This window comes from Leptodactylus fuscus, chromosome 4, assembly GCF_031893055.1.
Source record: "Leptodactylus fuscus isolate aLepFus1 chromosome 4, aLepFus1.hap2, whole genome shotgun sequence".
NCBI lineage: Eukaryota > Metazoa > Chordata > Amphibia > Anura > Leptodactylidae > Leptodactylus > Leptodactylus fuscus.
Window position 1 is genome coordinate 189807154 of NC_134268.1, and position 25314 is coordinate 189832467.

Genomic DNA, 25314 nt, shown 5'->3' on the forward strand with positions numbered 1-25314 from the left:
TCCTGGCTTGTTGACTTCATCCTAACAGTGACAATGTTTATGCAAATCTTGTCCAAAACTAGCATTCCTGATTATTTGGGTGATCAGGATAGGGAGTAAGTTGCAGATTAATGATGTCCCACCCAGCGCCGCACCTCCCATGAGGCGACCTGAAGCGAGCGCTTCAGGCGGCACTATGCCAGGGCCTCAGGGAGGGAAGCATTTTTGGTTACCTAAGCCAGTCCAGGACAAGCTGTCCTGGACTGGCTTATCACCGAGCGGTGGTTTGGGGAGGCCACTGGAGCAGCGCTGCTCCAGCAGACTCCTCTCACGCTCAGGCAGAGAGCAGGTCATCTCCGTGCCTGCTCTCTGCCGGCGAACGGCGCTAAGCTCCGCCCCTTCACTTCACCATGCCCCCTCCGCTCCGCCACGCCCCCTCCGCCACGCTCCCGGCGGAGGGGTGGGGGGTGGGCGGCTTTCTGTAGTTCGCCTCGGGCGGCGAAAGGGGCAGGTTTGCCCCTGGTCCCACCACTGAGGCCCCTACTAAGTACTAGAATAGGGTTGTTTTGTTCTTCATTCTAAATGTAGATATGGATGGACAAGCATGGTCCCATTGCATTTATTTCTGTGGCACCCTCAGAGATAGTAGAAGGCTCTGTACTTTCGCTATCTCCAGTGATCCTACAAAAATTAATGGGGAGTATGCTTGTACATCCTCTACTCCATGCCGAACAGGAAGGGAAACACGTTCTTGTGATCTGTGGCTAGGGGATAAGTTGCCAAGATGGGAGATCCCCATTAAATGCCCAAATTTTAGACATGTAACAGCATATTAGAAATAGGGAAGAACCACAAGCAGGTTCCAGCTGTGTGTGTAATTGGTGATACAAGGCAATAAACGTCTTTCATATAAATAATTAGTTTACGATTCATCATTCTTTGATCAATCTTCCCTATTACTGTGCGACCAAGTCTTTTTATATGTTGCCAGGCTAAAATACTCATTTGGCTGTATTTCTGTAGCCATCTCTGTGAAAATATATATCTGTGTAACCAGCCTTTGCCTTGGATCATAGAAATGTGAATAAAGCTCCTTACTTTGTTTAGTTACGATGTGGAGCATGGTTTTTTGCTAATCTCATTTTATGGCTATCCTAAATCCTTTAATCCCCCTTTCATGAATCCCAGAAAGTGAACGATGAAACAAGTTTGTCTTGGGTCGCTTGACCAATAGGGCTAAAAAGATAAGTTACAGTACAACGGCGAGAACAAAAAAAATATAAAAATAATATAGTGGTGAGAAATGAGAATGAAAAAATCTAAAATACAGTTTACTATGGAAAAGTTACATGAGAAGTATTACAATCAATCTGCTCACATATCAGTATACACAAGAAGCTTAAAGCGGTTGTGTGCTTAGAAAAAAATGTAATATATCCGAGTTGGAAATTCAAAGTTAGGAGTGAGGGACCCAAAATTCAGGACCATCATCATTCACCCCATTTATTACGTTGACCACCCATTGGTGTAAATAGAACTTCTGCAATTCCCCATTTCCCCTGTGGTGGTGCTGTAAGAAGATTGAACTCTTGTAAGACTTCCCCACAGATTATAAGTGATTAGTACAGGTTAGAGGCAGTGCGACACCTTGGGATCATTTTTTGGTTTCACTTTGTCAACCTGTTGGCACAACAAAACAGAGTTAAAGGGGTTGCCCAGACCCTCGGACAATTTACATACTGATGATTTATTATCAGGATAGGCCATCAATATCTGATTGTGGGGGTCTGATACCGGGACTCTTCACTTGAGAATAGGAACCTACATAGGGGTTGGTGCCAGAAGTTCTGCTCCTTCTTCAAGCTCCTTCTACTATAGCACATGGTAGCTCAAAATGTTGATTAGTTCAGGTTGCGGGTTTCAGACCCCCAAACATCCTAAGACTATGTCATCAGAAAAATTGCCTGGGGGCTGGAGAAACTGGACTTTTCAATTGATGCCCTATCCTCAAGATCGCCAGGACACTTGGGACCACCATGGATCAGTTGTTTGAAGTGGCAGCTTTCTGAGTGCTGCTTTCAATTCACAGGCATTGTGACAATGAACATGACATCACATGGTCTGCGAAGCAGAAGTTGCATTCATTCAAGTGAACTGTTTGAGCTACAATGCCAAGAACAGTGGCTGTTCAAATAGACAGGACTGTGTTTGGTAAATACTGAAGATGTTGCAGCTGATCTGTGGAGGCACCAGGTGTCGGACCCCTGCTGATCTTTGTTTCATAACCTATCTTTAGAATAGATCATCAATTTACAAATCCCATGAAAACCCTTTAAGTCCACCAAACTCCAAAGCACAGGCTATAAAGCACAGGCCATACCATGATAAGACGCCATGTGCAATTCCTTTCTTAAAGCACATTTGTCTCATACCTTGGACTGTCCTGTCAAGTGGTTTTACTTTGTAAAATCTTACTATCACCCTTGCTATGTCTTAATATTCAGTTTGCAAAGTGTGTATACGCATTAGACTAAATATTTTCCTGTCTTTTTTTGGTTACAGGAGTTGGTGGGCAGTAACCCTCCTCAGAGGAACTGGAAAGGGATAGCAATTGCACTTCTCGTCATTCTTGTAATCTGCTCCATGATCGTCACATCTGTCATATTGCTGACTCCAGGTAATGCCAAATATGCTACTCTTCATTTGAGAAAGACAGAGATTACTCTTACTATAACACATTTACCATGGTATACCCTTAACTGTTCTTTGCTTGTACAAAATGGATATTAAATAGGATTATATTTAACACAAACAAAAAAGCATACAGTATGTAATCCACAAGAGAATAAAAGCTTATAGAAGCAATTGTGGAATGTTCTAACACATGTGGTGTTACGGAGGTTTGGAAACAATGCTTCAAAAGAGGAAGAATATAATGCTTTATGATGTCACCATGCAGCAACACATAGAGTACTGTGCCTACAGAATCCCTGGGATTTCAATCGGGATTCTAATTGATGTAGATCTTGTTATCTTTTTCCACCTGAATAGCTTAAAGGGGTTTTCTAACTCCCCAAAACGACATATGTAGACAATTTTAACATAATGTATTAAATAAATAGTTGCAGAAAATGTTACTGGGTGAACTAGTTTCCTATGCAGTCAGACGACTGTGCTCCTGGTGTTCATCTCCTGCTTGTATAATGTCCTGTACATATGGTTGTCTTCTGACTCCCTGGAGCACAGGAATCACAAAACAGATCCCTGAATAGAAGAGTTCCCTGGCTCTCCATCTTCCTTGTCTATCTCTAAAGTGATCTTATTTCTCATGCCGGGCAGCATAACAGTTTCTCAGTAAAATAGTTGACTTACATGTTTGCCAACTCAGTATCCCAGCTGTGGACAGGGCTGTTTCAATCTGGTTGGATCTCTTCAGCTTAGGGAAAACTGATTTGGAAGAGGGGAGAGACTTCTAGACCAGGTTATGGGGATAATGTCACTCCCTCAGGCGTGCAGAGTCTTACAAAAAGCCATTTTATCTCCACTGTGGGGATTATGGGAAAAATATGCAAATATGTTTCCCAAGATGTAAATAAGGAAACAGTGCCTCTGTTTGCTGCCCTCTAGGGGTAGCTCCCTTGAACATCATGCTCTTGAACATCAAATCTGTTTCCCTATTTACATCTTGGGAAGCAGATTTGCATATGTTTCCCTTTATTTTATACCCTGTAACAGGGATAAATGAAAACACCTGTATATAGGGAGAATGTTTGTAAGAGGTGAGAGGAATCATGGGAACTGCAGCCCTTTAATATTCCACCAGCTGCAAGCCCTAGTAGCATTAAAACAAAGGTGCAAGACAGAGCCTGGAAACATAATGAATATGAATAAAATTACTTCTTATCTATAGTGGCGTTGCTTCTTGAACATTAATTACAATAATTCAATAAGTATTTTTCTATGTTCTCCATTAGTTTGTAAAAAAAACCTAATGCCAGTGGTGACATGGCCAATGTAACTTTGCCTGTAATATTTCTACAAATATATGATTGAGGCTTTCACAGCTCTTGTGGCCCTTTGGCTTTTTGCTTTCCAGCTCTAAGTAAGAAGCCAGAGGGTTTTACTTTTCAGATGACTGAACTGTAATGAGCTCATAGATCCACCGATACAATATGCTTACCAGTCCAATGATAAAATATTAAAGACCTTATGCTATTGCTTGCTAGGTTATGGACTCTCAGTGAAGTTCCTTTGTGATACGTAATCTAGAATGATTATCATTGTTCTCTATGTATGTTCTTGCTTGACCTTTCTATGGCTGTATGAAAAATGGTTATGATGTTATCCACATAAATAATGCATGAATCACAAGATAATTATCAATAATTAACTGCCTAATCAGGTGATATATACATAAGCACAGATGTAGCATAGCAGTGAAACCTCGTACAGGGTCTTTTGGGATAAAATATTGATGACCTATCCAAAGGATAGGCCATCAATGTCAGATTGAAAGGGGGTCTAATACCCAGCTCCCCCACCAATCGTTCGTTCTCAGTAGCTCATATACAGAGAATGGAGCAGGAAACAGACAACTTTGTTTTCTGTGTTGTGTCTGAATCAAATCACTGCAGCCATTCAAAAGAATAAGAGCTAATCTGCAGTACCAGGTCTGGCCACTGCACAGAGAACAGAGCTCTCTGCTTCCTGTTTTATTCTCTGTGTTTCAGCTGCTGAGAACAACTGATCGGTAGGAGTCCTGGGTGTCAGATCTCCACAATCTGATATTGATTGATATTGATGACATAGCCTCAGGAATTGTCCATCAATATCTTAGCATGGACAATTCCTCTGCGCACTTTCTGTTTCAATTATACCTATGGGGAAACCGCCACTATTTCCGTAGGTATAATTGACATGCTGCGATTTCCAAAACCGCTCTGGTTTTTGGCAATCGCGGCATGTCCGCGCCATGGTTTTTACCGCAAAGTGGGCATGGGATTCCCTAGAATCCCATCCACTTTGCCCTTACTGTAAAACGGTGTGATTTTTCCCGCGACGTTACTACTGAGGGAAAATTGCGGCGTTTACGTCCTGTGGGGCCCCCAGCCTCAAAAACATTTTTTTATTGTCTAATGTGATGAGATTTCACACTACAGCAGATTAACCATTTGAAGAAATTCAGGTTAACCTGACTACACTCACCGGCCACTTTATTAGGTACACCATGCTAGTAACGGGTAGGACCCCCTTTTGCCTTCAGAACTGCCTCAATTCTTCGTGGCATAGATTCAACAAGGTGCTGGAAGCATTCCTCAGAGATTTTGGTCCATATTGACATGATGGCATCACACAGTTGCCGCAGATTTGTCGGCTGCACATCCATGATGCGAATCTCCTGTTCCACCACATCCCAAAGATGCTCTATTGGATTGAGATCTGGTGACTGTGGAGGCCATTGGAGTACAGTGAACTCATTGTCATGTTCAAGAAACCAGTCTGAGATGATTCCAGCTTTATGACATGGCGCATTATCCTGCTGAAAGTAGCCATCAGATGTTGGGTACATTGTGGTCATAAAGGGATGGACATGGTCAGCAACAATACTCAGGTAGGCTTTGGCGTTGCAACGATGCTCAATTGGTACCAAGGGGCCCAAAGTGTGCCAAGAAAATATTCCCCACACCATGACACCACCACCACCAGCCTGAACCGTTGATACAAGGCAGGATGGATCTATGCTTTCATGTTGTTGATGCCAAATTCTGACCCTACCATCCGAATGTCGCAGCAGAAATCGAGACTCATCAGACCAGGCAATGTTTTTCCAATCTTCAATTGTCCAATTTCGATGAGCTTGTGCAAATTGTAGCCTCAGTTTCCTGTTCTTAGCTGAAAGGAGTGGCACCCGGTGTGGTCTTCTGCTGCTGTAGCCCATCTGCCTCAAAGTTCGACGTACTGTGCGGCGTTCAGAGATGCTCTTCTGGCTACCTTGGTTGTAACGGGTGGCTATTTGAGTCACTGTTGCCTTTCTATCAGCTGGAACCAGTCTGGCCATTCTCCTCTGACCTCTGGCATCAACAACGCATTTCCGCCCACAGAACTGCCGCTCACTGGATGTTTTTTCTTTTTCGGACCATTCTCTGTAAACCCTAGAGATGGTTGTGCGTGAAAATCCCAGTAGATCAGCAGTTTCTGAAATACTCAGACCAGCCCTTCTGGCACCAACAACCATGCCACGTTCAAAGGCACTCAAATCACCTTTCTTCCCCATACTGATGCTCTGTTTGAACTGCAGGAGATTGTCTTGACCATGTCTACATGCCTAAATGCACTGAGTTGCCGCCATGTGATTGGCTGATTAGAAATGAAGTGTTAACGAGCAGTTGGACAGGTGTACCTAATAAAGTGGCCGGTGAGTGTACATCTATATGTATATTCTAAATATTAATGCATTTTAACGTACCTGGGTCTTATACAGTTTTCCAAGTATTCGTTCTATAGAATTTTTGAGAATTTTACTCTCTGCAGGATTTTTGTGAATATACAGAGATCTATTAGGAAGCAAAATGTGAACTGAAATGGTTTGTTTCATCTGAATAACCCGTTCTCTAAAATAGGACCTGATGGTGATCAGATATTATTGCCGGTGAAATTTGCATGCAGGTACATATTTCTCTAGCAGTTATCAGCTACAGGAGAAAAAAGGTTCAGTATGAACAGTATCCATTCCAACAAATGCACAGTAATGTATTATGTAGTGAAGTGAGCTCTCCGGGGTGAGGGTCTGCTGTTAACAGAGGTCTCTCCAATTTCACTAATAGAAGGGGGTCTGACAAGTGTAATGTGGGTTCTATTGCATATCTGCATTTTTACTTTTTTTTTTTTGCTCCAACAGTAGGAAGCCCACCTGACCCAACAAGGCGACCTCATTAAGGTAGGACCCTACACTAATACCTCTCCTGGACCCAAGTATGGGTCTGCAGTGTGAACACAGGGCAATAACATACCTCTCCCGGACCAGAATAAGTCTTCAGTGTGAACACAAGGGAAGTAAGGTCCAGAGAACACTCACCTTAAATGGCCTTGGAGAAGTCCGGGAGAGGTATTTTATTGCCCTGTGTTCACACTGCAGACCCATATTTGGATCCAGGAGAGGTATTAGTGTAGGGTCCTACCTTAATGAGGTCGCCTTGTCGGGGCACGTGGGCTTCCTACTGTTTGATCAAATACAGTCCTATAAAAAAGTTTGGGCACCCCTATTAATCTTAATCATTTTTAGTTCTAAATATTTTGGTGTTTGCAACAGCCATTTCAGTTTGATATATCTAATAACTGATGGACACAGTAATATTTCAGGATTGAAATGAGGTTTATTGTACTAACAGAAAATGTGCAATATGCATTAAACCAAAATTTGACCGGTGCAAAAATATGGGCACCTCAACAGAAAAGTGACATTAATATTTAGTACATCCTCCTTTTGCAAAGATAACAGCCTCTAGTCGCTTCCTGTAGCTTTTAATCAGTTCCTGGATCCTGGATGAAGGTATTTTGGACCATTTCTTTCTACAAAACAATTCAAGTTCAGTTAAGTTAGATGGTCGCCGAACATGGACAGCCCGCTCTCAAATGATCTGAAAACAAAGATTGTTCAACATAGTTGTTCAGGGGAAGGATACAAAACGTTGTCTCAGAGATTTAACCTGTCAGTTTCCACTGTGAGGAACATAGTAAGGAAATGGAAGACCACAGGAACAGTTCTTGTTAAGCCCAGAAGTGGCAGGCCAAGAAAAATATCAGAAAGGCAGAGAAGAAGAATGGTGAGAACAGTCAAGGACAATCCACAGACCACCTCCAAAGAGCTGCAGCATCATCTTGCTGCAGATGGTGTCACTGTGCATCAGTCAGCAATACAGCGCACTTTGCACAAATAGAAGCTGTATGGGAGAGTGATGAGAAAGAAGCCGTTTCTGCACGTACGCCACAAATAGAGTTGCCTGAGGTATGAAAAAGCACATTTGGAGAAGCCAACTTCATTTTGGAAACAAAGATTGAGTTGTTTGGTTATAAAAAAAGGCGTTATGCATGACGTCCAAAAAGAAACAGCATTCCAAGAAAAACACTTGCTACCCACTGTAAAATTTGGTGGAGGTTCCATCATGCTTTGGGGCTGTGTGGCTAATGCCGGCACCGGGAATCTTGTTAAAGTTGAGGGTCGCATGGATTCCACTCAGTATCAGCAGATTCTTGAGAATAATGTTCAAGAATCAGTGACGAAGTTGAAGTTACGTCGGGGATGGATATTTCAGCAAGACAATGATCCAAAACACCGCTCCAAATCCTCAGGCATTCATGCAGAGGAACAATTACAATGTTCTGGAATGGCCATCCCAGTCCCCAGACCTGAATATCATTGAACATCTGTGGGATGATTTGAAGCGGGCTGTCCATGCTCGGCGACCATCTAACTTAACTGAACTTGAATTGTTTGTCCAAAATACCTTTATCCAGGATCCAGGAACTGATTAAAAGCTACAGGAAGGTACTAGAGGCTGTTATCTTTGCAAAAGGAGGATCTACTAAATATTAATGTCACTTTTCTGTTGAGGTGCCCATACTTTTGCACCGGTCAAATTTTGGTTTAATGCATATTGCACATTTTCTGTTAGTACAATAAACCTCATTTCAATCCTGAAATATTACTGTGTCCATCAGTTATTAGATATATCAAACTGAAATGGCTGCTGCAAACACCAAAATATTTAGAACTAAAAATGATTAAGATTAATAGGGGTGCCCAAACTTTTTCATAGGACTGTATGTACAATGAAGAACCAAAAAAACAAAACAAAACAGAGGCTGTGTTCACACAGGACTCTCAGCAGAGGTCAGGTTGTTGTGACAGGACCTGGCTCCTCCTCTCTGCCCCAGGAACTGCCCAGGACTGAGGTCTTAACAGGCTTTTATAGGGCGTTGATGAGCCCCAGCTCCCTCCTGTGCATGAGCTCCTTCCTGCAGTAGGACAAGACGTGGTTAATCGTACAGGTGAGGTTTTGATACAGCCCTGTGTTACCCTCACTCACCACACATACGTAAGGAATCTGGGGGAGATATAGCGACCTTCTAGAACCTTCCCTGTTACCATCTCACTATATATATATATATATATATATATATATATATATATATATATATTCACACACAGCACAGCCAATCGCTTACCAATCGCTTCACGTAACCCCGCCATAGTTCCTAATAAGCCTCTTTTTATGTCCTCCACTAGTATTTACTTCCTGGTTGCCCATGGCATATAGGAAATACCATTCATCCAGTCCCCGGCTGGCCACTCTGTAGCCAAGAATTGGCTGGTCAGCCTTTTCTTGTGTTTGGGAGCAAGAAGTTGACCTGGCAGGGAACCCCGGGAAGTGTCAGAACGTGAATGGTGGGCATCTGTGACTTTTTTTAAATAATCTTACTTCATCTTTACAGTTTCCATATTGCCATCAACAGATTTGCCGAATGGGTCTGGTTGTCATTGAAGCTCAATGATGTTTTGTCCGTGAACATGAGACCAAGACAGCTAATACCAATTTGTAATTTGTACATTGAAGTTACATCTTCATTATGGTCATGGGAATAATGTAGAATTTATATTGAATGTTATCATTTTACATATACGGTGGGGGGATGAATCAAGACTGGCTTATCTACGCCGCTCTTGAGTTCCACTGCCACAGCGAGGGCGCTCTTGATTCATGATTAGGGTTGAGCCGATCTTGACTTTTCAGGATCGATTTTGAAATACGATTTCCGATCATTTTTCTTATTCGAACCCGATCTCGATCCCAATTCCGATCCCAATGCAAGTCAATGGGATTTTTTTACTAATCGGAGATCGGATTTTTTTTAATCCTCTGGCTACTTAGTCCCCCCCCTGGTGTCTACTTACCTGCAGAGATGGCTGGTCCGGTGCCCAGTGTTCTCGTTCTTCTTCGCCTCACTGCCTCCAAGGTTAGGAGAGTGTGGGCAGGTTAGGAGAGTGTGGGCGGGTACTGGGAGGGGAGACATCACGTCTCCCCGCCCTGTACCCGCCCACACTCTCCTAAGCCACAAGCCCTGCCTTCTTCCTAGCTCTTTAAACACTAACCTGGGAGGTGGGGGCAGCGAGGTGAAGAAGAACGAGAACACCGGGCACCGGACCAGCCATCTCTGCAGGTAAGTAGAGATGTTAGCTAGTCTCCCATTAGAATGAATGGACGCAGCCAGCGTGCAGGGGGTTAAGGCTGTGTGCCGGCTGCTTCCATTCATTCCTATGGAACCGCAGAGAAGCCTTCACACTGAGTATACACTCCACTCAGAATGAGTGGTGTGTATACTCAGTGCGAAGGCTAATATTGTTAGCTTTTCGTACAATGCTTGGCCAGTAGCGAAGCATTGTGGGAAATAATCACCGATCTCGATCTCACCTAAAAAGATTGTGTTCACAATTCCAATCACGATTGTGAAATTTTCTCGATCGACGATTGGAATCCGATCTTTTCCGAACACGATTGCTCAACCCTATTCATGATGAGACTGCACCTCCTCCTGAGTTAGACACTTCTCCTTGGCACGAAAGTACAAATCTACTCCAGCCTTGAGGATTTCCGACCATGCCCATGTTTGTCCAAAATGTCCAAAAGTAGATGCAATTGGTGGAAAACTTGCAATTATTTTGATTGAAAAATTCTATTAAATAGTCACAAAATATTACTTTTGGCTATTTTATGCTAAAAAAAAAAGTGGCATAACACGTTTGACAAATCCCCCAAAGCCCGCCTCCTAAATTTGTCTTTAGACTTATACTATTGTAATTACTATGCTAATTTGTCTTTAGCATTGAACTAGCTGTAGAACCAAGGTTACATTGCATCTATCTTTCTAGACGTTAATGGAAGACCGTGTAGTGACCAGGCCCCATTAGAATGTAATAACCTTAAGAAATGTTATGCAGTAGAAGATTATGTAGACGAGGTCACAGTACACCTTCCAAAAAGCATCTTAGCTTAACTCTAAAGATTGGATATTAAAACAAATTATCTCGGGATGTAAGGGGCATGTTAAGGAACACATCCTGACCTAGTTAAGATCAAAGGCCTTTTGTACATGCAATTACATTGTAAGCAATTGGCAAGCAACCAGCTGCAAATTTACAGAGCAGCAGAACTATTAGAAGCCAAGACGGTAGGGGTCATTTTAGATCGAAAGTGCAAGACAGAAGTGGCCATTATTGGTTCTTCATTTCTTTTTTTTCCTTTTGTACTGGGACATGCTTATACAAATGCTACAACATCGAGGCAGAAATGTGGCCACAATTACAGCTTTCCTAAAGTATTCTTATGTGACCGCTATTGAATTCTTACCTGCAAGTGTCTGAATTAGGAATTAAGAGGAAATAATTTTTCCGGCAAAATCCAACCTGCCCAAAGAATGTCTTTATTAGCATTCGATCTAAACCATACCTGTTATTTCAGGTGTGTATACATGAGGAACAACACTTTATCTGGCCAGTATATGACCTGGATCCTCGATTTATCAGTTCTCCCCTCTTCATACTCTATATTTAGTTTTCATGAAGATCATCTCCTGTGTGCGCAGAAACTGCTATGATGTCTTCCATATACTGCATATATACACAGAAGAAGCAGCAGCATGGGGAATATTATACAGCAGTACTGAACAGTGTTGCTGTTAATCCAATACGGTCATGAAATAGTAGAATATGTACTAGGCCTAGAAGCATTTGAGTGTGTCTACTGTATATCTCTTTTTCTCTTTGGAGCGACTCTCACCTACCTACTCCATAAATTTATTTGGGCAACAGATTATTTTTCAGTGAACTAAAAAACTGTGAAGATTGATTGTGGCAGTATATTCAGTAAGTATTCATCAAAATAGCCTCAAAGAGGTTGTCCCATCTCAAGGATCTTATCTATACTGCTAGCTTGTGTGGATTTAAGACTTTTCCTAAATACAATGCTTCATCAAAACTGCTTTGTTTACACTGCGTCTCCATAACCACGGACCTGTGGATGGTCTTATCTCTCCACCCAGGACAAGTGACGTAGCTCCCTGCTCTCAGGAAAGAGGGGGAGCAGAGTGCTCAGAGCGAGCTTGTATTTCTGAGCTGTTATCTCCCTCTTCCAGGGACAGCTAATTGGTTTTTGCTGATAAGGGCTGAGACAGGGAGTCTGTTACCTCTGTATGTAAGCACAGACCTAAAACTGAGTTTATTACAAGCTGACTGTAGCATGTAAATTTGGGATTCTCATCACCTATCAAATCCAGCTCTGGTACATCAGCTTCATATTGTGCATCTTCCAGTGATACTGTGCTAATTTATTTACAACCATCCCTCATTACTGACTGCAAACATGTACTGCTATGAAGAGAGATAGCAGAGCAAGTGAAACCCCGACCACCAATTTACAGAGAAAACCAGGAAGTGAACAGAACATACAGCCTGCAAGTTGGTGAAAGGGGCGAGTTGGGAAAACCCTTTTAAGAAAGGCTATTGTTCTCTTACCTTTAATATTCTGATATGCTCCACCATTCCATATCTTCTTACTTCTGTATGTAAAAGAGTTTTCAGACAGCACTGGGGGCGTCCCTGTGCTGTTGGAAAACTCTCCAGTGACGCCTCCATCTTTTTCTGCGGACTGCCTCCCCTCCCGCGTCACCTTCATTTCTTCATCCAAAATCGCTAACTGTGCACGTGACCTCTCCCGTTCGGCCACCGGAAAAGGGCCGACGGACGTGCACAGCCGACTAGGATAAGATTTTGAAATGGCAACCAACCATACTCCTTGAAAAATAATATGATTGACCTCAATTGGTCCCAGTAATTCATCTCCTTCCAATCTACGTAGGTGTCCAAGGGATGAACCTTTATATAAATGGTAAATTCCAGGAAAATATTTCTACTTTATTTACTGAGGGCGGGTTCACACCTGCGCCCGGTCTCTGTTTTGTGGGTTTCCGTCTTCTGCCCGGGAAACCCTGACAGGAGACGGACACCCAGCAGTCAGTGCATGTCCTGCATGTCCGACAGTCCTGGCAGTTTCCAGATACTTTACCAGCTATACTATATAACAGCATCTTCAAATTACACAAATATTCTGTAGCATTTTGATGCACTTAGTACAAATCCAATAAAATGTTGCAATATGTCTGTATACTATTTTACAGATATATAGTATGCAATTGTGTTATTGCTATATACTTTTCACTAACAATGCCATTACTTCGCGTTACCATCTCGGGAGATCAGCAGTTATCTTACATTGCAGGTTGAGTAAGATAATCTGACATAGTAGGAGAACTCAGGAGCTGATCTCAGACTATTCCTTCATCTCAAACAGGACTCTTCTTCCATATCATGATGTGCGTCTTCTTCAAATAGAGCAGCATCCCGTTTCGAGTACAGATATATGTCTCTTAGGAACATAGGATACTTAAGAGCTAAAATGACTTTTCTTCACATCTCCTACCAGCCTGTAAAAACCAGTAGGAGTTCCTTACAGATGACTTTAAAGTGATGCTCCACTTTAGTACCTGATAGAAGTCTTAGGTCTTGCTCACATGGTGCAGATTTGGTGCAATTGTTAGAAAAGATAAGGCGTGGATAACGAAAAGAAATAGGTCATAAATGGAAAATTCTCGTGATTTGTTGCATAATGTCATTGTTCATCCTCAAAATACAACGTAAAGTATATGGGGTGGCAGTTACACAATACAATATGATGTCTGGTTTTACAATAGTGAAATGAGAATGAAAGTGAATGAGATTTTGATAAATTTAATCCACACATTGTGGAGAAAAAAAACTGCGGAAAAAAAGATGCTTTTTCAAAAATGTGTGTTTTTGTAAAAATGGAGCAAATTAATTTTAACTACAGAATAGCCAACATTTCCCCTATAGATTTAATTAAAAAACAGAGAAAAATTAAATAAAACTCAATGAAAAAAAAATTATAATTTGATATAATATTGTAACTTACAAAACAATCAACATGCTGCAGCGCACATCACAACCACTGGGTGGCCCTACATAGACAGAATGGAACAGTTTATTTTGCCAAATGATATAGTGAACGAAAAAAAGATAAATATAAATCCCATCAATATTTCAGATGACGACCTTCAAGGAGGAGTCCTGGAAGTGATGACTGCTCTGATCTCTATGTCATCCAGTCTGTCTCGAGTTACATGAAGATACAGAAGGATTGGAGCAAGCCTACATCCACAGAAGATCTGTGCTTAGGGCGGGTCCACACCAGCGCCTGGTCTCCGCTTTGTGGGATTCCGTCTTCTGCCTGAGAAACTGGACAGGAGACAGAAACCCGGCAGTCAGTGTCCGCCCGTGAGCGTCTTCTGGTCTCCACAGTGAAATGAATGGGTTTGAAAACTGTCAGTTTCCGTCTTCTGTCCAGTTTCTTGGGCAGAAGATGGAAACCTGCAAAGCGGAGACAGGGCGCAGGTGTGAACCCGCCCTTAGTTCTCCAAGACGGCAGGAACAACCTTACTGCCAAGTTCCTTCAAAAACTGTTTGCAAGTACCAAGAATAATTGATGGAAGGCAAATGGCACACCAAATAGTGATGGGATTTCTCTTTATTCATCCAATATTTTTCTTTTACTTTTTATAGACAGATATAAACTATTGACACTTCTATTCTGAAAGCATTCTTACTTTGCAACATTTGTTCACCTCTGCTGCTTGCACACAGTGCTGTACAGCTCCTGACAGAGTTATGCACATGTTTTTTCTTTCAAAGCTGATCATCTCTATTACTTATCTCAGCATATGTCAAGAGGAAAGGTAAAGAAGATCACATCTGTATATGGCACTGCAGAGGTGTAAATACACTTCTCATTAGCATAATGATATATGCTAAGTATCATATGGATACGAACAGTTCTCCCTGTCTTTCCATGGGTTTCCTCCCATTCTACAAAGACATACTGATAGGGAAAAAAATGGACATTGTGATCCCTACGTGAGCCTTACAATCTACATAAAAAAGCAAAAATATTTAGGGTGCTCATTTAATGGATTGTATAGTGGCTGTGCTTGGTATTGCAGCTCAACCCCTTCATTTAAATGCAACGAAGCTGTGGCATGTGACCAATGAATGTGATGTCACTGGCCTGAGAAGATAAAGCATAGTTCACCCCAGGACCACAAGATCTTCTAATAGCGAGTCAGACTGTGCCAATCTAATATTGATGGTCTTTCCTTGGAAAAGGTCATCAATATCATAGTACCAGAAAACAACGTAAGGCTTAACGCAAAATACAAATTAAAAAACTCTTGTATTTTGGAAAATGCACTATTTCCACAGCTTTTTTTTTTTTTTTTGCAATGTGGGGATGAGATTTATAAAATCTCATTCACTTTGTTGTCTGAAGACATCAGAGGTGAACTGGGTGTAAGTGATGTTACTGTCAGGTCAAGTGTGATAAGGAGAAGACTATCAGACCTTGGACTAACAGGTAGGATTCTGAGAAAAAATTCACCAGAAAAAACTACGGTGGCAAAAGAAGTGATGAAAGAAATTTAGTACAAGCGCTACATACTGACGGAATTGAGATAGGTGCAAAGAAGCCAATAATAATTGATGTCACATTGGGAAATGCATTGACACTATCTAGGACAATGAGCTACCTTCCACTACGGTTATCTTTCTCCTCAATGTACCATCTCCTTGTCATCTGGAATAATGGTTCAATGAAGATCAGATCAGGAAACATCCCTTATCTGAACCCAACAGAAAATTTGTGGCAAGGAGGACATCAATCAAATAAGAGGTCAATGACGTAGTTTCATTGACCAAGAATAACCTCCTGAGCCATGTGATCAAAGCCAGTGACTGTTGCGATCATCTTCTAGCTCTCGTTTACTGGCCTAGATGTGGTCCGGGCGGTTATTTGTGGTCACTGAAACTACATCAATGACCTGACTTCAGTGACCGAGAGTAATCTCCCAGAGCACCTGATCAAAGCCAACCAATGACAGCTGGCTTTTTTGGATTTGGATTGATTATTCTTGGTTATTACAGGTAGTCAAATGGCCTACTTCCAATTACCGAATGTAAAGCCGCCATTTTGAACAATTTATCCAAAACAAATCCCAAAAGTTTGGATTTGCTAGAAACTGAAATGTTTAGGAACTTTGGGCTGAGTTTTATTTGCTGAATTTCTTTGTTTATCCCTAATAACTATTGCGTATGGTACAAATCGTACTGTAGAGTGAATATGATCTTAATATTTGCAGCATACCCTTTTTTTGTACTGCAGATACAAATGACAAAGCCCATTGATGATGTAATTCCAGCAACCCAAAGCTCTGTAACCCAGAGAAAGCAGCAGAATGTTCCATTGTGAAACTTTGTATGTGTCACTTAATTGTATCTGTGTTGTTGTTTGTTTGTCTCCAATATGAAAGAAACCTTCACCTTTCATTCTGTGATCACAGATCAGTCTGACCCTGTTTTTACAATATTTTTTTTTGTAAACATAAGAACGATGACCAAAGCTGATAATGCATAAAACAATATCCTGTTCTGTAATGGACAGATCATATCCTGACCGCCTTCAGGGACCGCAAGCACAGACAGGCCCTCACTTTACGAGATTACGTATATATATATATATATATATATATATATATATATATATATATATATATTACTCTAACATTGAGATTGCAATCTAGAAAATGAAATGTCCAATCCAATTACTATAATAACACGACTTTATCTCACAGTTTAGAGATCACTGGACATTTCTCATAGCAAACTAGACGGCTAATATAGTCTTAAATAATTGAAACCTAATTATTTTACTTTGAAGCTGAAGTTCTCCGCAGTAAATACATGCACATAGCTTATATAATGTTTAAATATCTATGTATAAATTTTGTCATTTGCAAATTTATACAGTTCTTTGCCACGCCCACATTTGCACAAACATGCTGAGTGAGGAATGGGAGTTGTAGAACATGTTTGGCGTGACAAAAGGGCCTTGTGCCAAATATCATTCTCTACTCTAGTTTTATAGTGTAGAGAGAGTGATAAATCTGCAACAATGTCTCTAAGTTTCATACAAAACCAAGCATTAATATATAGGGAGCTACCTTGCAAAAGGTGGTGCTAGAGTGATTTTTCTCATTTACATCAGGAATTACATACTTGCATATTCCCTTCCCAGAGTTCCTAGTATAGAAAGCATGACCTGTTAGATGCTACAGACTGTAAAGGAGCCAGCAAAGGTGACATCTCCCTAAGGAGACCCAACCTAGTACCTCTTCTAACTATAGTTTTCTATAGAAAGGATCCCATACAATTTTTGATTTTTTTTATTTTAATCCCTGCTTTTCCTAGACTTATGAGTTGAGTCCCAACTAGTGGCTGACAACTAATAAGCTTGCTGTAACGACTTTACCTGTTCAGGTCTCTGTGCAGGCTGCAGCGCAGGAAGCGTGCTCTTTTTGATTCTTTGCTTAGAGTTTTTCATTGCACTTACCTCTTCTCTTTAATTGAATTTCCACCACACCCATCTCCTGCACCTTGTTTCTCTCGGACCATCAAATGGTTAATTCTAGTCTGGCTGTGTAACAGCCTGTCTAGCAATCAAGCCTAGGTTGGGTCTTTGGCTTACTATATACAGGCCATTAGCCCACACAGTCATGCTGGCTATTGAGACTGTGCTTAGACCTTGTCCCTGCAAAACTCCTCTGTCTTCTACTATTGTATTACTGACCTCTGGCTTACCCTTTGACCTGTCTGTTGGATTTCAATTCTGTACTGCGTTGCTCGACTGTTACCGCACCCTTGGCTAGCTGACCTCCCTTTGTTGTTGTTTGTCTTGTCTTCGCTCTGTGTTGTCACTTATATAGGAAGGACCCGTCGACCAGTTGCCGCCTATCGCTTAGAATAGGACCGTCAAGCAGGAAGGGACAGTGAGGGGAATTCAGTTTAGGGCTCACTGTCTATTGTGCCCCTTCCCCCAGGGTTCACCAGCAGTTACTGGGGACTTGCTCCTATTGCAATTCCCTTACACCTGCCCACGGACTCCTAAACCCAAAAGGAGCAGAGATTTAAATGTAAAACATTGCACTGCCTTTTTTTGGTAAAGGGTTTCCCTTTAACAGAAGACTATTGCCCCTTTTTTGCTTTTTATCATATATGTTGCTTTCAGATATTTGGAAACATCCAGACAACCACTTTACTCCCTGCCTGAATGACCACCATTTACTGTAAGTACCATACATGAGAATACAATTACAAAAGTGGCCCCATGAAATTCTATTTTAGTTATAACAACTGGTCAGAGCTGAGCTCTAATTTGTTTGGATGGAAAGCAAAGACTGTTTTTTGTGACCCAATGTACAACAAAAGATTTATAGGCTTTGCAGAATTGATAGAGGTTTGAGATATCTGAATCAAATAGTGTTTTCCCCTGGTTAACCGAGCACCATACTATGCAATACCACGGTGTTACAGAGCATATTACGGTGATAAACACCACACCTTTGTTTTTTATGTACCTTATGTAGATTTATAGAAAAACAACTTTGAAGTCTTAAGAAATTGAGGCAGTTGGTGCACTGGGGGCGGGCATTCATCTCCCTGGAGCACTGTTGCTGCCGCTCAGACCCCTGCCATCTCTCACCTGCACTATTCCATCCCAGTGATATGACATAACCTATCCTGATTGAGCTGCAAGAGCAGTGCTCCCAGGGCTGAAGGCCCACCCCAAATGCACCAACTGCCTCATTTGCATAAGGATTCTAAATAGTATTTCTAAAAATCTACAAAAGTGACAAACATAACAAAGATATGTTTTGTATTACTGCTTTGTGCTGCGTAACATGGTGGTGGCAGCTGAATATGCTTGGGTAAAGTCATAGACTCCCTTTGTCATGAGTACTCTTTAACCCCTTCCCGACATGCGCCGTAATAGTACGGCGCGTGTCGGGTCTGTAACTATGGCGACCGCCCGGGAGCCGGGCGGCCGTCATAGCCGCCGGGTGTCTACTGCTTTAAGCAGTAGACAACCGGCTCTAATGCCTCCGATCGGTCGGCGCCATTTTCCCGGCGGCGCATGGGCGCCGCCATTTTGGCAGGGATCGCCGGCTCCTGGAGCATGCTCCAGGGCCGACGTCACTTTGCCATGACAGCCGGGAGCCTTGTTAAAGGCTCCCGGCCGGTCTGCAAATTCTCTCTTTTGCAGGCTGGTGTATACAGCCTGCAAAAGAAAGGATGCTTTTTTGCAATGCATTGCAATGCATTAGCATTGTAATGCATTGCATTAGTGATCAGACCCCCTGGGGTTCAACATCCCTAGGGGGTCAAATAAATGCAAAAAAAAAATAAAAAAAAAAATATAAAAAAATATAAAAAGTATTAAAAGTTCAAATCACCCCCCTTTCCCTAGAACAAATATAAAAGTAGTTAAAAACTGTGAAACATATACATGTTAGGTATCCCCGCGTCCGAAATCGCCCGCTCTACAAATCTATAAAAATATTTTTCCTGTTCAGTAAACGCCGTAGCAGGAAAAATAGTCAAAATTGCCAAACCGCCGTTTTTTCACTGTTTTAATTCTGATAAAAATTTGAATAAAAAGTGATCAAAGCAATAACATTTCCCGAAAATGGTAGAACTAAAAAGTACACCTGGCCCCGCAAAAAAAGAAGCCCTATGCATCCCCGTACACCTATGTATAAAAAAGTTACGGCCGTCGGAATATGGCGACTTTTAGAAAAAAAATTTTTTAACACCATTTTGGAATTTTTTTTAGGGGTCAAAATGTAAATAAAACCATATAAATTTGGTATCCCTGGAACCGTACCAAAACACAGAATATAGGGGACATGTCATTTTGGCTGCACAGTGAACGCCGTAAAACCAAAGCCCGTAAGAAAGTCGCAGAAATGCATTTTTTCTTCAAATCCACCCCATTCTGAATTTTTTTCCTGCTTCCCAGTACATTATATAGAATAATTAATGGTGGCATCATGAAGAAAAAATTGTCCCGCAAAAATTAAGACCTCATATGACTCTGGGAGCGGAGAAAAAAAAAGTTATGGGGTTTAGAAGGAGGGGCGTCAAAAATGAAAAAACGAAAATCAAAAAATGCCATCGGCGGGAATGGGTTAAAGGGATTCTGTCATTTGAATATGACGTTTAAGCAATACCACGTTGGAATAGCTTTTATAAAGGCTGTTCTACTCATACCTTCTTCTTCTTGTGCTCCCCAACGATTCTGTGAAAAACCATTTACTTTCATATTCAAATTATGCTCAGGGGGTGTTCGCTCGGAATACACCAGCGTCATCATCGCTCGCTACCCCTTTTTGCATTCTGTTCATTACCCCATGCATCTTCTCCTCTGTGTAGCATCCATGTTGTACTGTTCGGGATTGAAATCCGGGGCATGCCAGTCGACTCTTCCATGTTGGGTACAGGTAGAGCCAACTGCACATGCTCCATTGCCCATTTTGTGGTGGTCTCTTGTGAAATTCTATGGAGTACTGAGATACTCAGTATGTGCAGGCACAGTATGCTTGTTTAAGATACAACCGCAAAATGGCTCTGCCTGAACCCAAAGTAACAAAGCCACTGCACATGCGCGGGATTTCAATCCCGAACAGAACTGCATCAGATGCTACACAGAGAAGATGCAGGGAGGAGTGAACAGGATGCAACAAGGGACGGTTAGCGGCGATGACACTGGTGTGCTCGGAGCACAGCAGGAACGCCTCCTGCACTCCCTGAACATAATTTGCATATGAAAGTAAACAGTTTTTCACAGTATCAGTGGAGAGTACAAAAGTAAGAAAGTAATGAATAGAATAACATTCATAAAGGCTATTCCAACATGGCATTACTGAAAAATTTGATTTTCAAATGATAGACTTCCTTAAAGTTCTAATGATTTTTTTATCAAGATTTTTCTTAGTTTACAGAAAATTATGCGGCCTACAATATATAGAGATTACAAAGATTACAGTAGACATGATGTGGGAGTATGTGATGCTAAGTGTTCCTGTGTTGTCAGAATCTCGCGAAAAAGGGTGAAGACCAGATTGTCTCTGTCTTCTCACTGTATCAGAAAGGATGACATAACATTTACTGTTGCTTTATGTTATTTGTCCAGTATGTCTTACTACAGTAAAAGAGGCAGAAGAGATAATTCCTCCAGCTTTTCCTCTCCACTTCTATTAATACCACCAATTACAGTCACTGAAAAACAAAGCTACAATGATGCAGATATGGAAAAGACTTAAGTTCAGAGGTATTAATGATATTAAATGTGTTTCAATCCCCCGATGAGTTTCTGCTAGCTATTAAGATGTTATACTAGAAAATTGCAGCATCTTAGGAGATGTAAAGTTTATTTGCTCAACTATACTTTTAGAAATTTTAAGAAAAAAATAAGACAAAGTTGAACTTTACTTTAACAAAAATATAGCAAAAGTTTTCAGGGTGTGTGGGATCTAGCTAAAAAGTACATGTAGGAGGAGCATTGAGAGCTGAGAACACTCCCATCAATCCTGATTGGGTCAAAGAAGCTATGTGGCAGAAAGCAGCAGTAGTAGTTTGTCCAGAGTCAACCTTGTACAACCATTGACCTGAAGACTTTGACTTGAGGACACAGGTATACATAGAAGAGCACAATACATGGTGAAGGTAGCATTATTGAGTATTATTGAGCAGCATGGAACCCATTTAATACAAAATCCATTTAATAGGAACAATCTTGGAGAAACTGCCTTTGCAGACCACTTTGCACTGTGTGGAGTCTTACGGGCCATACAGGGAACTCCGAGACAGAAATATATAAATAGGTTCTTCCTAATGAAAAAATGAAGACTTGCTCCTTATAAATGAATAACTGATTTATTTATTTTTTATAAATGTGGATTGTGAGCCCCATATAGGGATAACAATGTGTATATTTTTTTTCCTATCAGTATGTCTTTGTAGAATAGGAGGAAATCCATGCAAACACGGGAAGAACATACAAACTCCGTGCAGATGTTGTTCTTGGTGGGATTTGAACCCAAGACTCCAGAGCTGCAGTGCTAACCACTGAGCCACCGTGTTGCCCCTATGATGGGCTGATCTTCTAACAAACCTAGAGGATTGACAGAAGTTAAGACCAAACCAGAACTAGAGAAAGCCATCTGCAGATAAATGTCTTGAGGCTATTGCCCCTCATCGAGATACTGTTTTCTGGCTAGGTGAAAGGTCATAGATATGGGTCGGAGGGGGGTACTATGTATCCTTAGGGAGATTGCCTTGATAGTTTATCTTGTATTGGTAGAATCTTACAAGTCATACATTCTCTACTAGGAATTCTGGGAAAGGAATAAGCAAATAAGTTCTACTTGACGGAAACAGGAAAACTTTTCTTAAAAAAAAACAGGCATTGATCTATAGGGAGCTTCCTTCCGAAAGGTGGTGTTAAAGTATTTTCTTTTTAATATGCTAATTAGGAATTCTAGTGTCAGGTGAGCAGTTCCAGGCCAAACTTGGCAGTAGGGACCCTGAAGCTTAATTTTGTTTCACCTTAAAGAGGACCTTTCATGTCATCGGGCACATGCGGTTTTATATACCGCTAGAAAGCCGACAGTGGGCTGAATTTAGTGCACTGTTGGCTTTCCCGTTATGTACCCTGATATTGGTGCAGTTACTGATGGCTCTTCAGAAGGGTGTTCCTGACAGTCTAGCTGGCAATGCGCCTCCTGACAGTACTGTCCATAGCTCTGTACTGTCAGAGGGGGCGTTCCTTACCCCTCAGCAAAGACACTAAGCTGTGAGGAATGCCTCCCTCCGACAGTATTGTCCATAGACTAGTACTGGGGGGAGGGCATTCTTCACAGCTCAGAATCCTTGGGTGGTAAGGACCGCCCTGTCTGACAGTACAGTGCTATGGACAGTACTCTCAGGAAGAGCGGTCCTCACAGCCCATTAGACTATCAGGAACACCCTTCTGACAATGAAGAGCTCTTCCCCCAGGGCATATAATGGGAAAGCCGACAGTGCGCTGAATTTGGCTTTCTAGCAGGTACATACAGAATTACCGTAACAGAGACCATTGCGGGGCCCAATTTAGGATATAAGACTCATGGGGATGCCTTGCGGTTGTTATTGGTGATCATAGAAACAATTTACTACAGCAGTTTGGCTTCCATTATAAGTGAAGCCCTAGGCAGGTGTGAACAGAGTCTAAGTCTCATTCCAATTAGATATGCTGTAAATTGAACTTGCATCAGAACGAGTACTGTGAATCATTGGCTGTTATGTCTCTTGTTTCTTTCATTTCACTACATGGAATATATGTTTCCTTTGTTTTCTTAGATTACACATATATTTTTTGCGACCTTTGTTTAGCTTATGCCTGGTGTGTGATATTCCTTTGTAGCCTCCATTCAGTGGAGATCCTTTCTTAGCCTGAATCAGTTTGATTCTTGCATAGTGAATGCTCAGTCACTCATCCTATGAATAATGGCAAGGTCAACCCATTCCAAAGCGTAAGCATCTCGCCTGGGATCAGCTACAAACTGTACTGTCGATACCTGCAAATTGCTGACTTTGTTAGGCTGGCTGTGTGCAATAACAAAGACACGCTTTTCCCTCAGCCTTTTATTTCTAGCATGTGATAGGGCCCTGATCACACTGAAGAAAACAAAAAGAATTGGCTTTTGTTAAACAAAACACCAAAACAGTTGGTGAGGACAAAAGCAAATACTAAATACATAAAAACGTTCTAAATATCACAAGTACACGTTGTGAAGGCCATTTATATCGCTTGAGATTCCTGGATTCCTCGCAGGTACCATTGTGTTGGGGGTTTGCAGAATATATTTATCACAGACTAGGCGTACTTCTATACCTGCAATAGTAGTGTATATACTGTATGGATAACCTATAGATAGCGCTGATTCAGATTCAGCACCAGGCAAAGTCAGTCAGATGCTAGGCCCCCTGTACTCAGGGTGGCCTTCTGTTCAGCTGAGCCTTACAAATGTCATCAGGGTCATCTGCGCCATTGTGTGTTGGATACAATCACCCATGGATCTATGTTGATGTGATGTTAGACATTACAAATAAACAATTATATTTTGGGTTCAGATGCCACCAAGAAAGGTGTCAGAGAACTACTTATCTTCTTCTGGTATGTTGAAATAACATGAACCTTTGAATATACTTGCATTCGTATTAAGGTCTGTTCATATTTGGCTTTAGCGCTGCATTCTGGGAAAGCTCCCAGAACATAGGCATGTGTTCACCTGGCAAAATAAGTCCTTATGGCCTACAACAGAGTAGGTTGTGCTGCATTTTCCTACACAATGGGCTACCACAAAAATTTACCTTTCAGTTTTTTAGCCATTGGGGCAAGAGACTATATAGTTATATGGTGGCATTCTTGAGAGGTATCCATCTGAAGTATACTCCAAATGAGATGGCATCAGAGGGTTAAAGGGGTTGCCCATGATTTTTTACATCAGTGGGAGTTGAGCTACATTGGTGCCCAACTCCATGCACTGTATAGTACACAGACCAGAGGCTCCTCCATAGAGCTGATACATGCAGGGGCCATCTATTGGCTCCTCAACAATCAGATATTTATAGACTATCCTAAGGATAGGCTACAAATTAAAAAAAAAAAATCATGGACAACTCCTTGATGTTGCACATACACCTTCAATAGCCATCACCCTAATGCTAATACACATCCCCTTTACACCTCCGGTGGCGTCTCTTGAATTCAAAAGAATCAGTTGTTGAAATTCTACATAAAAATCCTTCCTTTCTCTTGACATTGTCTATGGGAGAAGGATTGGCACTTCCTCCTGCCCAAACCTTGGTAGTAGAAATTCAGCGACTTGGACACATTTATTCTTAGGCTGGGAATCAGTGATTTGACTGATAATTTTTATAATATAAGTTGGTGTCCTACAACGCTATAGATACGTTAGTGATAGAGATGAGTGAGTAGTATTTGATCGAGTAGGTATTCGATCGAATACTACGGTATTCGAAATGCGTGTACTCGATCGAGTACCACTTGCTATTCGAATGGAAAAGTTCGATGCAGAACCAGCATTGATTGGCTGAATGCTATACAGTCGGCCAATCAATGCTGGTTCTTCTCCTACCTTTAGAAGTCTTCTCCGTGCAGCTTCCCCGCGGCGTCTTCCGGCTCTGAATTCACTCTGCCAGACATCGGGCCTGGGCAGAGCCGACTGCGTATGTCCGCTTGTAGTACAGGCCTGCGC

The 25314-nt window shown here is 41.6% G+C and overlaps 1 protein-coding gene across 4 annotated transcripts in view; it reads left to right on the top strand.

Annotated features, from left to right (window-relative positions):
- Positions 1-25314, top strand: part of DPP6 (dipeptidyl peptidase like 6) — a 1283113-nt gene that overhangs the window by 872511 nt on the left and 385288 nt on the right. For all 4 annotated transcript variants that reach the window (XM_075271529.1, XM_075271531.1, XM_075271527.1 and 1 more), the window contains exon 2: positions 2542-2656. In XM_075271529.1, the coding sequence (XP_075127630.1) occupies positions 2542-2656 (115 nt within the window). The remainder of the gene's footprint in view (positions 1-2541; positions 2657-25314) is intronic.